At 42.4% G+C, this 14320-nt stretch overlaps 1 protein-coding gene across 1 annotated transcript in view; it reads left to right on the top strand.

Moving 5' to 3' along the window:
• LOC149353476 (isovaleryl-CoA dehydrogenase, mitochondrial) overlaps positions 1-14320 on the top strand; it is a 49763-nt gene that overhangs the window by 18290 nt on the left and 17153 nt on the right. Inside the window, exons 6-9 of the mRNA XM_089582590.1 lie at positions 525-661; positions 2950-3046; positions 5700-5793; positions 10800-10881. Of these exons, the coding sequence (XP_089438716.1) occupies positions 525-661; positions 2950-3046; positions 5700-5793; positions 10800-10881 (410 nt within the window). The remainder of the gene's footprint in view (positions 1-524; positions 662-2949; positions 3047-5699; positions 5794-10799; positions 10882-14320) is intronic.

The following is a 14320-nucleotide window of genomic DNA, read 5'->3' as shown; positions in this document are numbered from 1 at the left end:
ATTTTTTTGTGTCTGTCGAGAAAATCGTCTGCTTGCTACAAGCGTAGGCATATCACTTAACCTTCCAAGATATCCTTCAGTGCCCTCACAGGGGAGGGGAGGAGCAGCGACAGTTCTGCTTTCACAGAATTGCCCTTTCAACGAAGACGTGGTTAGGTCTCTCTGCCTCCCCGCGTCATCGTCGGCGGTGCAAAAAAGCTTTCAATTTTTTAGCTTTTTTTTCTTTCCTTCCGCTGAAATACTGCTTGAATGGTCGAGTAAAGCTGCATGGCTTGGGCACGGCTGGTTGTGAAAGTTCATCTTAACCAATTAGCACGTGTGCAGTGTACATCTTGAGCAGATGTTTTTTTGCATTGACTCTATGGGAAACCAAACAAATGACCACCACTGTTCATCTTAACCAAGGGTTCATCTTAAGCAAGTTCGTCTTAACGGGAGTCTACTGTATTGTTTAGCATGTGCTGAACTTGATAAGCTTCTCCAGGCTGTGCCTGCTTGGTCTGACTTTAGGGTTTATATTTCAGGTGACCACTACATTCTGAATGGCACGAAGTTCTGGATCACGAATGGGTCCCTCGCCGATGTTGTGTTTGTCTACGCCCGCACTAACCCTCTTGCAGACAAGCCCCAGCATGGCATCAGTGCATTCATTGTAGAGAAGGTGGGGCAGTCAGTTTTATTTCTTCAAGCAGTGCAGCTTTTATCTCACACAGTGCCGAGCAGTGTGTCAGTATTTTTTTGCACATAGATTTGTCATATGTGTTAAATATTAATTCATAGGCCAACTTTGATATTGCCACAAAGCGTTGTTGTTTATTTTCACGTTTGTTTATTGCCTCCGGCATTCAGCCTTATTGCTTTGTTTGCTATGTGTGCTACTATTAGAGTGCTCTGAATTGATTGTGATCGTGAACGGCAGTTTCTGTGATGTTCGAGATTGTTGATGTTTTAGGCACCTTATCTGAAAAATTTGCTCTCATCTCTGAATTGAGGGGCCGAGAGTGACGGGCATTCCTGATCACTGCAACTGCTGAAACCATATGTCGCTATCACCACTGTTGCACTTTTTTTTTGGAGCGCAAATTCACCCAGATAAGAAGTTTTCAAATTCCATACAACCCTGCTTGTCTTCGTTCTGGCCTGGCCACCATCACTACATCACAATGTAAAATATCTGGAAATATCATTATAATGAATTAAGGGCTTATGTATATATATTTTTTTTTAATAGTAATCTTTCAAAGCCAGGTTCCAGTTTTAACAATGTTTCGTTGCACTAGTTGGTTCGAGAGGCAAAACAGTGGTCAAAGATAGAATGAGAAAGGACAGATTCATATGGGCACTGTACAGTAAAATTTTCTTAAATCAGCCTTCAGGGGACCAGAAAAAATGTTTGAATTATCCGAAAGTTAGGATTATTGAATGGCCCTCAAAAGAACTGCCAAAAACCATTTGCATCACAGTAATTGTACAGTCGGGGACAAAAGTCTCCGGACCACGTGTTCCTCAAACAAAGCTTATAGCTCTACCATCAGACAGCGGCTGGAAACCACACTTGTGGAGATGAAAGAACAACAATTTAACTTTTACCTCCACAAGTGTGGTCTCCAGCCACCGACTAATAGCAGAGCTATCGGCTTCGTTCGAGGAACACGTGGTCCGGAGACTTTTGTCCCCAACTGTATGTAATGAACGCCTGGATGATGGTTTTTTTTACATTTGAGATGAACACCAAGCAACGACGACGCTTGTTCGTGGTTTAATCAAGTTCTTTGCTTTGCGTTCCCAGTCGAGAATGTCAAAGAATTGCTAAAAAATAGTAAAGGCCTTTGCAGTCTTTTTTTGTAGTGTGATGCAGTAGAAGGGGTGCCTCCGCACAAACTGCCCTGAGGCGTTTTGAGGATGCTGCACTGCATGGACTGTGAACAGCACGTTTCAGCGTAGTGGAAGAATGAAAGAAGAACAGGGATGAAAGTGAGGGTGTTAGAACGGTGTGACGCCATGCTATTTCAAAATAAAAATAAAAGACCAGTGACATACTGCCAAGCAGCTTGCCCATGCGCACGTCGGATGGCAGCCGCGAGATGGCATAAAGTTAAGAAAAGCGAAACCGAAACTATGCTGCTGAGCCTTAATTCATTAATGGGAGACTTCCCGAGTGTCGTCAAGCCTGTCATAGCTCTCGCGCCTGAGGTTCGCAGGCGCCACTGTTTCATGCAGTTCACCGTGTCATGCAATTCAGGTTCGGGGAGATCTATTTGGATAATTGCTGGCTGCACAGGTCGCACCTTGACATGACCCCCAGTCTGAACTGAGCTGTGTGAGCCCGCCCATGTCCGAATTAACGAGGGTCCGATGCCTTAGACTTACATGGGTGTCGGCCGGGACCGCAGTCCTAGTTCGAATTTCTCAATTAAGAGGGGTTAGATTGACGAGATTTTACTGTAGTATAAAAAATATAAGTCTTTATGGTTACAAGCTGTGCTGCCCATGGGTTCTCTGAAATGTTTATAGCCCATTATATGTGACCCTCTCTGTATTCAGATATACTGTAAAGTACCGTTGCAGAGCACGGAGTTACTTGATTTGAAATTATTGGATAATTACATCATTATGTCTTCACTGCATTCACAGAGCTGCTCCCACATTCATAGGTTTGTTCAACTGTTGGGGTGAATTAAATGTCAAGGCAAGCACAGTGCAACATCAGTGCTGTGTAAAATCACTACTGCATTTAACTCGCATAAAGAAACGTGCTTGCTTAATGAACGCACTGCCTGCTTTGGCTGTCAGAAAGTACAATTTTTTTTTTTTTTTAGTTTTTCATTTTTGCTCTAGCAATAAGAACCTTTAGCAAATTCTGCGAAGTGAATGGGTGTGTGCCTTCTGGCTTTGCAAGTAGTGCTGTGCAGCACATAAATCTTTCTTTGTGTTGTTCTCATCCTGTAGAACACCCCAGGCTTCAGTATAGGGCAGCAGCTTGACAAACTGGGAATGCGAGGTTCTCCAACAGCCGAACTTGTCTTCGAGGACTGCAAGATTCCTGGTGTGTAGAACTAGGCTGCTTCTGGCATCTTGCTGTGCACTTTGTTTCGTATTATTATTATTATTTTCAGACAGTGTCATTATGTGTAAACTCCTGTACTTGTACAAAAAAAGTAGTGACAACTCCCAGAGTTCTGACTTTCTTTTGGCATCTTTACAAATCAGAGAGTTGAAACCACCTCGTCGTGGTGGGTTGAATATTTGTTGAGTGCATGTTCCTGAGATTGTGAATATGGTTTTCAGTCGTTATTTGTATGTTGCTTTTGTCAGACTCACTTCCATGGTCGTGATTATTTTGTTGTTCTTGATTGTAGCCTCACAGTTTTCAGAACACAGCTATTTGTCCGTTTCAAAAGAAACTGATTCAGGCTGTCCTATTCTTTGATCAGTCCTAACTTTATTTGACTGTTTCTACTGTTAACCCTTTAGTTGACAAAAAGGAAGTGAGCCATAATGCATACTGCTCGTTACTGGGGATCACATGCATTGCCGTCTGAAGGGTGTAGATCGCAGTTAGACGTCACTTAAATAAAATAACGTGCCAGTGTGGAAAAAAAAAAAAAAACATTGGAAAAATAATTGATTGAAGATCTCAGGCTGTGAATTAGTAACAGTCCTATGTTGCTTTTAAATAACGTGTTCTATAAGACTAGTCAAAAAGTATATTGTTGTGCTGAATGTAGTGACATTTGGTGCTGTTTATTACTTAGAATATGGGGTCACCTCTGATGCTGCCTTTCCCTTGTGTCAGTAGTATGGTACGTTGCCTCTTTGGCTCTGGAGCTGTGCCTAACAATGGAACACACTGGCATCAGGAACCAGGTGAAAGCCTTGAGGAAGATACTGGTTCAGTGCAATTAAAAAAGGATTTTCACATTGCACAACACAGAGCAGTGATGTCTCATCTAACATGAGCCAAGGGTTTAGAAAATACAAACTGAGCTGTTTTGCCAGAATGAAACTGATGCAGCGTTGTAGTCTGTCAGCTGAAAAGGTACTGCAACACTTTTTGGGGTCAACTTTTTTTTCTTTTTTGGCCAGCGAGGGGTGCGAGTTGGGGGTCGACGTATAGCTGGCAATATGTGGTGTATGTTGTGCTGTATGACTTTTGTAGAGTTTTTAGGTTATGTTTGCAAAATCTGCATAATTTGCATACCCCCTTTTGGAAGCCTTAATTTAACAAAAAAAAAAAGTGCAAATTACCCGAGTAAGTATGTAAGTTACTATAGCAAGCGTATATTCATAAAGGCAGCTAAGTGTTCACACTTAAATATGTTTGCAAGATACAGTAGAATCTCAGTGATATGAATCTCTAGGGGTTGCAAAAAAATTTGTATTGTTTGAAATTTTGTATCATGAAAAGTGAACAAAATTTGTGAGTAGAAGCATGAGAAACGCATTTACGCAGATTTGTTTACAGCTGTTACAGCTGTTTACTGGCAGTGCTTAGCGCTCAAGGGTGCAGTCGCAGCTTGCACATTCGTATCATCCGTAGTGGTGCAGGAGATAGTTTGGAACATCCAAAATTCTGCACATTGTACACAATCCACTCTAGCCGGGAAACATTACAAATTCGTGTCGCGCCGAAATTTGCATCAACCGTGGTCTACTGTATCGTAGTACTCTAGAAATACTTAGGGTGCAGTAGCGTGAGCAGCAGAGCATTCATGGTTCGTGCAGGTCTTGTTCTCTGCCATTCTTGTAGTTCCTGAAACATTGCAGTGACATCTTGCTTTTACAGAGGTAGCTGTCTAAGGAGGGTTTAGTGGCACTAAACCATTGGCAGTCTTCCTGTTGAATGACAGGATGACATTGCCAGTCCATTGCTCTCAGAGGAAGGTGTGGTGGCAATGCATGGCTGCTGGCATAATCTGCAATCATTTTAAGGACTGGTTCTGCTGGCAAGGACAGCAGTATCTTTTGTCATTCATCTCTTTTTGTTGCCTAAAAGGTCAACAAAGCACAGCCTGTGTGGGTGCCACTATGCAAAGAAGGTACGATTCAAAAGATTGAGGTAGTTAATGCTGATGCTGTCGACGCAGCCTGGGAGAGTACCTGATGGACACAGATCTTGCAAGTAAAAAAATTGATTAAGGTCCTGAGGCACAGAGGGCTGAAAAGGAAGTGGTGAAAGCAGTATGATCGTTCTCATTATCTGCATATTGCCAGGAATGTCAGAGGAAAGTGTTAGAAAGTTTACAGTGCAATGATTTTGTAGGCTGTGTTGTGAGAATTTACTGACCGTAATCACTATAGTCTTTGAACATCGCTGTTAGTGGGGGAATAAAAGACCACCTTTATTGCTTACTTGCTTCGTAAGTGCAGCTGTGTTTTCTCACTGACATTAATTCACTTAGCAGTCGCAACGGCACTTCGTACATGGATCTAGTTGTCAGCAAGAGCATCCTTACAGAGTTGCTGTGGCTCACTTTCTCCACGTACCTTTCTGATCATGAAGGCCTGTTATCACTCTTTCCACAAAATAAATTGAGAAAACTGTTGTCTCTACAATCAAATGAGTGAAAATGTTGCACCTGGATCACGTGAGGAGGACCACCTATTGCTGCCACTTCTTGGCACATTAAGAGCAAAACGGTGTATGTTTTTTTAAAGTTGGTTTTCATTGTACATTTGTCTTTACTTTTTGTGCCCAGCTAAGAACCTGGTCGGTGAGCTGAACAAGGGCATGTACGTTCTGATGAGTGGCCTTGACTTTGAGCGCCTGGTTCTGGCTGCTGGACCAATTGGGTGAGCTGCATTTCGGCACACTGATTTGCATAATTTTGTTCCTTCAGTCTGCAGAGTGTTTGCTGCAAGGCTCTCAGATCAACTGATGCCACCTGCTCATTTTTCTAGTCTGCTCTGAAACATTATCAAATGAGGTGTAGTTGGCAGTTAGTGGTTGGGGAGAAAGGGATGCAGTGCAACACAGTGCATAGTACGAGAAAGACAGACTAGACTGCTATAAATTGCTTTTCAATTCTCTCCATTTCCATTCTGAGCACTGTCTTCGGTTGCACTTACGGGAATCTGGTTTCCTGCACTCGTCTTCTAATTTTAGTGGAACTGCTAATTTGACATGATTTTAGAGCCAGCAGTGGGTTGTCTAGACATGAATAAACAAGTGTGGAAAGTAGGTTGATCAGATAATGTTGTGTGAAGCCCCTTCTAAAAGCGAGGCAGTTCTGGAAGTGCTTGGTACAGAGCATCAAGACATTGATGTTGAAAACGTGAGAAAACAGTGAGGTCCCAGCAAAAGCTGTCATGAACTGTTTATCTCTGGTTACAAACATGGAACCACTGTTTAGCTAAATTTGTAAAATTTGGCCTTCTTTCTGATGGCGTATGGCCAGGTTTAACACTCCTAAATGCCAGCAAAGAGGGGTACTGATCATGGAAAGGTTCACTGCAGTCTCTGAATGTTTGTAATTTGATACTACGGTTTGCTGCTAATGCATGTTGCAGCAAAGGAATGTGGGAAGTTTAGGTTAAGTCTAATGCTGAGAATTTATAAACTAAAGCATTATGAAAAGCATGCGAGGCGAAAAGCCATATTGACATAGCATCAAATAGCTGTGATGGTGGAGATCACAAAATGAACAAGGGAGGGGAAAACCTCAGGTTGCTTGAGCCAACGTTTCGACAAGGGGACTTGTCTTCGTCTGGGCAAAGCATTCATCATTGGCAGGGATCAAATAGGGCCTTCGCTCCGAGGAGGAAGGCCCCGGGGGTGGGGAAGGAAAGCGGTGTGAGAGGGGATGCGTGTCAGGAAGGGGAGGGAGGTGAATCTTGATTCTTTAAGCTGCAATAGTGGAAGAACTTATATCCGGGGGGTGTGTAATGAACAAAGGCTTTGAAGGGGCTGTGACGGGGGGGAGGCGCTGGGTGGACCTGTAAAACTCAGATAAGAGGATTAGTCAGCGTGGCACAGGGAAATGAGAACAAGGCAAACAAAATAGGCTGGCACTGGAAGGAGAAAGAAAGGGGGGGGGAATGGCTCAAGTTCAGAGAAAGCCAAAAGGTGGGGGTGGAGAGGGTAACAGGAATGTCATGGTTTCCGAGAACTGATAGTAGGGGATTAGGGGAAAAAAAAAAAAAAAAACGTGAACAAAGGGAGAGGGTGAGAAGGCCGGAAATGTGGTGGAAGATATGACGTGGGAAGGGTGCAAAGAGCGATAATATACTTATGCGAGGTTCTAGGAAATGGTCTGACCACGTGCAAGACATTTGTTAATTTAAAACTATGCTAACCCTGGAATGTACCTGAGAGATTCCAGGTTTCCTCTGGACATGTTAATCCCTGTTGGTTGCAGTGTTTTAAATTTGTGGATTAGGAATGCTTCTCTGTATTTTCTGTCCCTAGTCGATTTGAAGCCTGACTGAAGAATGAACAATTTGAGTTCGTCGAATTTGTGATGGCGTTGATTAAAATGGGTCGACACTGCCTTCTGTTCATTCCGTGCTGTGTCAGCCCGGTGCCTGTTTAATCTGGCACTCATTGTTTGCCCGGTTTCTCCGATATATTGTTTCTGGCAGAAGGAGCACTGGAGCATGTAGATAATATTGGACGATGTGCAGTCAAAACTGGTCTTTATATCGAAACTGAAATCGCTTGCCATACTTTTAACCGTAGTGTCCCTTTGTAAATGTTTGCATGTCTTGCATCTAGGTCGAGAGCATGAAGTTACTGTCGGTGGTGGTTTCTTACCGTTCTGTGGAGGCGTGTTGTTTGTCTGTCATAATAGTTATGTGTAAATAACGTTCGCATTAAAACTAAAACACCTGGTTAATAAGGACAAAGTTGTTTGTTTGCATTTTTGGGCTCACACCAGTGTGTAAAGCTTGTGGAAATCATTATTATGAACCGTGCATCCAAACAGGAGTACAGGTATGTTCAGAAGGTGCATTGATATTGTGGCACAAACAGCCTCTTGTTTGTGTTTATGCGTGGTTGTAGGCATAAAATAACCGTGCATTAATTTGACTGGCTGTTTGCCTTCAGGAATGCAAAAAAGGTGGAGACGGGAGGTTAATTTAAAGATAAGCATTGGAAATTCTTGAAAACTCAAAATATACTAGTATGTGCATCTGGGATTTTCGCAGCAGCTGTTTGGCATTCTTGTCTGCGACAGTGGACTCTGTCATGGCTGTCAAGTTGCAATTATTGTCACTGTGAAGTACCAACTACACTGTCCTTGCATTGAATATGCGAGTTGAATTAAATTGTATAGTACTATTTAGTTTCATTCAAGATTGAGTGCCTGTTGTGCTTATGTGTTCTGTGTGCTGGTGTGGGAGCACCTAAAACACCATTCAAGTAAAAGTGTCATTTATAGTGGCGGTAACTATTTTCGGGTGGAGCTCATCTCATAGGAGCATGTCTGCACGGCAGTAAATGCTGGTCATGAGAACATTGCAAAGGCTAGTTTAAGGGGGGACACTGGTCTTAGACCTATTTTCCTTTTTTGCCCAATCTTAATGAAACTGTACTATCTTGCTCAGATTTTTTATACTGATTTCAACAATGCAATTATCTTTCTTATAAATTAGTCGGTTCCCAAGATAATTAATTTTAATTAGTCATTCATTATTACCTCGGTGAAAAAAGAACTGCTCAATAAAAAATCATTTTTAATCCATGTCTGCATAGTATGGTGAGTAAAGAGCGCAGTAATCAAAGCAGTTTTTTCATTTTACCCTCATTAGTAATATTACAGCACTCGGAATATCGGTGTTCAAGGTGTGAATGTAGTGCTTTGGTAAACTTTGCGAAACTATAAATTTTTGAAGTGTGATTGAACAAATCTGCTTTGATTATTGCACACACTGTGCCTTCAGCTTCCCTTAGCAAATAATACAACATCTCTTTCTGTCCTAGGTGTTGAGATATCGACATACTAAGATAGCCAGATGTCCAAAATTTTCATGCCATTAAATTATCAGCGCCTGCATAAATTCAGCCCACACGATGATCTGAATTTAATATTATGGTCAAAATGATGATTTCTTAAAGGAAAAAAGTGGTACAGTTGGAAAATGGTTGCTGTAAATTCCACAAATGTCATCGTTTGAAAATCGTTTTTTTGGCCATTTCTTGGTCTCAAAGACCAGTGTCCCCCCTTAAGTTTTTGGATGCAGCAACAAGACACATACTGATATGTATTCATTAACTTGAACAGGTGTTTAGTAGGATGTTTTCTATTACCGCTCTTATAGGTCACAGTTCTGTCATACAGTTAAGGTACCTATCTACATGTCCTAACAGTGCTTTCTCATAGCCATGCGATGCTTCTCACTGGTGGTCAGTGGTGGGGAATTGTGTCAGTAGGTATATACCGTATTTACTCGCATAATAGGCGCACTTTTTTTCCAGAAAATCCGGCTCAAAGTTCGGGGTGCGCCTATTACGCGGGGTAAAATTTCCGGAAATTTTTCGACTGGCAAAATTTAACACCGCGTAAACGCACTCGTGTACGGGCCGCACCCCGTTTTCGCGAAGAAAATGTTAAAAAAAAAAGATCCGTGTAAGGGCCGCACCGAAACTTTCCACGACACACGCGGGAATAGCCTTTGGAATGCACGCGCCGAGGCCTCCGCGATCGGCTCCGGCTGCGCGCAACGGGCGCTTGATTGCGGAGGCCACGCACGTGCACAGGAGCTTCCAGACGCGGCCCACGGAGGGCGCCCAAGGCCAAGCTCATCATCATCATCGTTTCCTCCGCCGCGAGCTTTCGCTATCTATATCGCCATCAGCATCTCCAGCTCGTTTTTTTTTGTTGTTGTTGTTGTTGCTGTCAAGTGCCGGGATTTGCGGTAGCGCGATAGTTATCGTGGTTTATGGCTTTGCCGCGGAGCGTTGCTGTTTTAGCTGGACGGGCAAGCACCTTAACAGCTACACGGCTGGGAGTTTGCTCTCAAACACGGCAAGCGTGCGGCAGGTCAGAAAATACGACGTGGCCGAGAAGTGCGGCAGTTGCAACTGCGGCGTCCCTAAATTTTCGTACGCTACTCCAAGCGCCGAGGTTTTCGCGGGCCTAAGTCGGGAACGTTTCCGGCTGGAGATGAAGCTTTCCAAACAGACGTTTAAAGTGAGCATCCCTGAAAACTGTGTGCGGCTGTTCTACGCGATGTCGTTGTATGTGCTGTGGGTCCGCAGCAGCTCTAGTAGGGACTAGTAGTCAGTTCAGCAAAAACTTTGTTAAAATAAAGATTGGGAAGCGGGGGGTGGCGAGGCGTCGGCTTGCAATCGTGTAAATACAGTATTGATCACAGTGCCAAGTTCGGGGTGCGCCTATTATGCGCGGAAATAAAAAAATCTGATTTTTCGCACCCCAACTAGGGGTGCGCCTATTATGCGAGTGCGCCTATTACGCGAGTAAATACGGTATGTGCAAAGTTAAACTTTTGTCAGGCCACATATATGCTTGTTTTGATTAACTGTCTTGCAAGTTTGATGACCCTGGTCAGTTCTAGAGTGATATTTATAAAACAGGCTGTAAAAAGTGGACAGTCAGCCTGGGACAATTATATTAAATTGGACGTCAAATCTGACAACAATTTACGGAAGAGACACTATTTTTGTCATGCTGGAGACGGTGTCGCATTTGAAAGTTCCAGATATGTAATTGAATCTGATTTGATCCTGGTAGAAGCGCTAATTTTGTACAGCACCTGTCTTGAACATTGAGATTGATTCCTAATAGATTGTGCCTAACTTTTTAACTTTTGTTTTGTCTTTTTTCTTTTTTTGCTAGCATAATGCAAGCTTGCTGTGATGTTGCATTTGACTATGTGCACACTCGCAAACAATTTGGCCAGCCCATTGGCACATTTCAGGTAGGTTGCAATTTTTATGTTGAAGCTTGTTTTTTTCATGTGCTCTTGCTTGGCTAGCGAAATAATGAGTTTACCTTCATAGTAAAAGGGGGATGCAAAAGGTTACAGCTTGACAGTGGCCCCGTGTACTGTGCGATGTCAGTGCACGTCAAAGAATCCCAGGTGGTCGAAATTTCCGGAGCCCTCCACTACGGCGTCCCTCATAGCCCGAGTCGCTTGGGGACGTTAAACCCTATAAAAACTTAAACCAAACAACTTGACAGTGGGTGAAGCCTCTTGTAGTAATGTTGGAATGCTAATTTAGTTTTATATTTTGAAGTCCATAGAGTGCCTGTGTACATCTCTTTTTTTTTAGGCCTGAATTCATTTAGTAGAAGTTTTGTCTGCTCCTTTTTTTTATTTATTTATTATCAATACCTCAAATGCCCCAGGAATGGGGTATTACATGAGGGATGGGCTGAATGTGTCACTAATGGGGGATTGGATGGCAGCCTTGAAGTACAGTGGATCGGAGTGGTGCACGGAGTCGATTGGCAGGCCGTTCCAGTCTCGAGCAGTTTGCACGAAGAATGAGCGCAGATGAGCTGTAGTCTGTGCTGGGGGAGGGTAGACTGCTTTGGGATGGTTGGTACAGCTTGATAAGCGGTGAGCTGGCAAGATAGCTGAAACATCAAGTTGGCTGTGATAAAATTTATGAAAGAGGCAGAGCCTAAGGATGCAACGTCTGGACTCGAGATTAGTAAGATTAGCCTCAGATTTAAGTGCAGTGACACTGGTGTGATACGAGTAGTCCGAAAAAATAAATCTAGCTGCGCGATTCTGAACTGATTCGAGGGTGTTCGAAAGGTTAGATTTGTGAGGGTCCCAGACTGAGCATGCGTACTCCAACTTCGGCCGGACAAATGTGAGGTATGTTAATGTTTTAATTGAAGCAGAAGCGAGTCGCAAGTTCCTACAAAGGTAGCCAAGAGTGCGATTGGCTTCGTTTGTTATGTTTGTTATGCGTGCTGATCAATTAAGTGTGTTAGAAATTGTGATGCCTAGATATTTATACGATTGAACAGATGCTATTTCAGATGCACTTATTTCATACTTGAAGGGTTGATAGTTTTGGCGCCGATGGAAAGAAAGCAATGACGTTTTATTAGTGTTTAAGGACATTAGCCAAGTGTTGCACCAGGCTTCAACACGTTTAAGGTCGTCTTGAAGTAAGCGAGAGTCAGAGGTGTTATGGATGGGGCGGTAGGTTACACAGTCGTCTGCGACTGTGCAATGCAATGCAATTTTTGCAATGTGCTCAGCACTTTGGAAATGGTGCAACATGGTAGGGTGGTTTTTTATGACCACAGGTGGAAACCGGGGTCGCTTTGGCAGATTTGGTGCTGCACCTGGAAAAGATGAGAAGCAGCCTTGGTGCATGTTTAGTGCATGAAGATGTGATTGCCTCAGGAGCCTCAGCTCTAAAACATAATTTTTAAAAGTTTTGAGCCTGCCATTGTCGTGGTTAGCTCGGGCTGTGGGGGTCTCAGTGGGTCATAAAACAAATACAAATGGTGCATAGGCAAGTAAGTTTGGCCCCTTGCTCAGCATTTTAGCAGTATGTAGGCCATTAGTATTGGCATATGTCCCGTAGTGTGTGCAGGAGCTGTTTTCCTTTTTTTCTTCTTCTTTTTGACAGTGGCATTTTTTCAACAGCTAGTCAGACATTTGCTTCACATTGGCATGAATGTGTGTCCCTCTCTCACATTTAATACTAATAATAACCTGCATGTTGGCCAGCAGCAGTGATTAGTGGTTGACTTCTGCTCTGAAGCAGAAGCAGAACCAGTCCTTATGAGATCATTTATTTATTTATTTATTCGGTACGCCTTACATCACCAGTAAGGCATTGTTGTAGAGGGGTTTAATTATAGCGGGGTCAAACAAGGTAAAAAGTTTGCAGCAAACCACATGAATATGTCAATTAATGCAGCAACGAATAAACACTAAAAGCATCACTCAAAAACTAAACAAAAAAAAAGAGTGCAATAACTTGTAGTATATAGAATTGGAAATACTACATATTTAATAGTGCATGCCATAGTATAGGTTCATCAGTGAAGCAACAGACTGGTCAAAAGCTGAAGAAAAATCTCAGTGAATTAGGCTCTCAATGGAATTTTCAAAGCCAGGCTCAACCATCAGTTCACTAGGTAGCTGATTCTAATCGGTAATTATGTTAGGAAAAAATTAATGTTTAAACTCATTAATACAGCACTGATGAGCTCTAATTTTGTTAACATTGTCTCTCATAGCTGAAATGTAACACGGCTTCCTAATGTACAGTGTTTTTTTATACCAGTTTTATTCTTTTATGCATTGTGAAGAAATTTCAATCTTAGTATTTTTCTGCGCGAATAGTGAGTTTTCAAACCCAACCTTTCACGTATTTCAGATCCTCTGGCAGTAAAATTATAATTTGCTTCAGGACCAAAAAAAAAGTACTAGGCCTTCCTTACGAGATTTTTCAATTCCTTTGTAGTTAAACATTGATGTAAATTATTAAGAAAAATTATCCCTCACACAATCTTCACGAGCTACTGTAACTAAAATGTTTTATTGTATACTTAGTTAGTTTTGCATCAGTGATAATGGAAAGATATACCAGTCTACTTGATCATTTTTAGAGGTGCTTTCACATGGTTAGTACTTCTTGCTGTTAACATATTTCCTCTCACTGAGCTTTTTTCTCACTGAAAATAGGCAAATTTCTGAGTTATAAACTGCTACAGAAGTGGCACAGTGGAGCAAGAAGTTGTGTACTTACTTGAAACCTGAAATCCATTTTTTTTTCATGGACAAGACCTGAGCAGCCAGAGCATTAGGCAAGAGGGAAATATACTCTGTTGAGGTCTGAAGAAATATACAAGAGTGTGCACCATTGTAACCAGCAGTAGGTGGTGTTGGCAAGTGCTGTGTGTTCAAGCCACGCGCTCATATACTAGTGCTTTGAATACATCGGCTCGTGCTCATGTTGCAGATTTTGTTGCTCTTTTCCCTCTTTAATCACATCAGAACAGTAAATGAGTTCACTGTCGGGGCATTTCATTGTGCGCGCTACGGCACGTTATCATTGCTGTTGTTGGTCACAGAATACTCTTACTGTCTACAAATATGACTGGTCTGGCGTTGCATTGTTTTTATGGCTCATTTGTTGGGATTACAGCATGCTAGTGGTAAAGCAGAAAAAAAGGCTTGTTGCGAGTTTTGTGGCGGGATTATATAATGCGTTTGCAATGGTGGACTGCAATAATGGGCAAATTTAGAGGGCAGGAAAAAAACACTTCTTATATTTTCACTTGGTCTGAAGAAAGTGTTTTAGTTGCTTTATTCGTGAAAAAAAAAAAAAAATCAACGGTTGTGTCTGCTTGATCTCTCCCCCGGTTCCCACCTTCTTCAT

The sequence above is a fragment of the Amblyomma mixtum genome, chromosome 3 (assembly GCF_055824585.1).
Source record: "Amblyomma mixtum isolate Tamu chromosome 3, ASM5582458v1, whole genome shotgun sequence".
Lineage (NCBI taxonomy): Eukaryota > Metazoa > Arthropoda > Arachnida > Ixodida > Ixodidae > Amblyomma > Amblyomma mixtum.
This window is presented reverse-complemented; position numbering and strand designations above follow the sequence as displayed.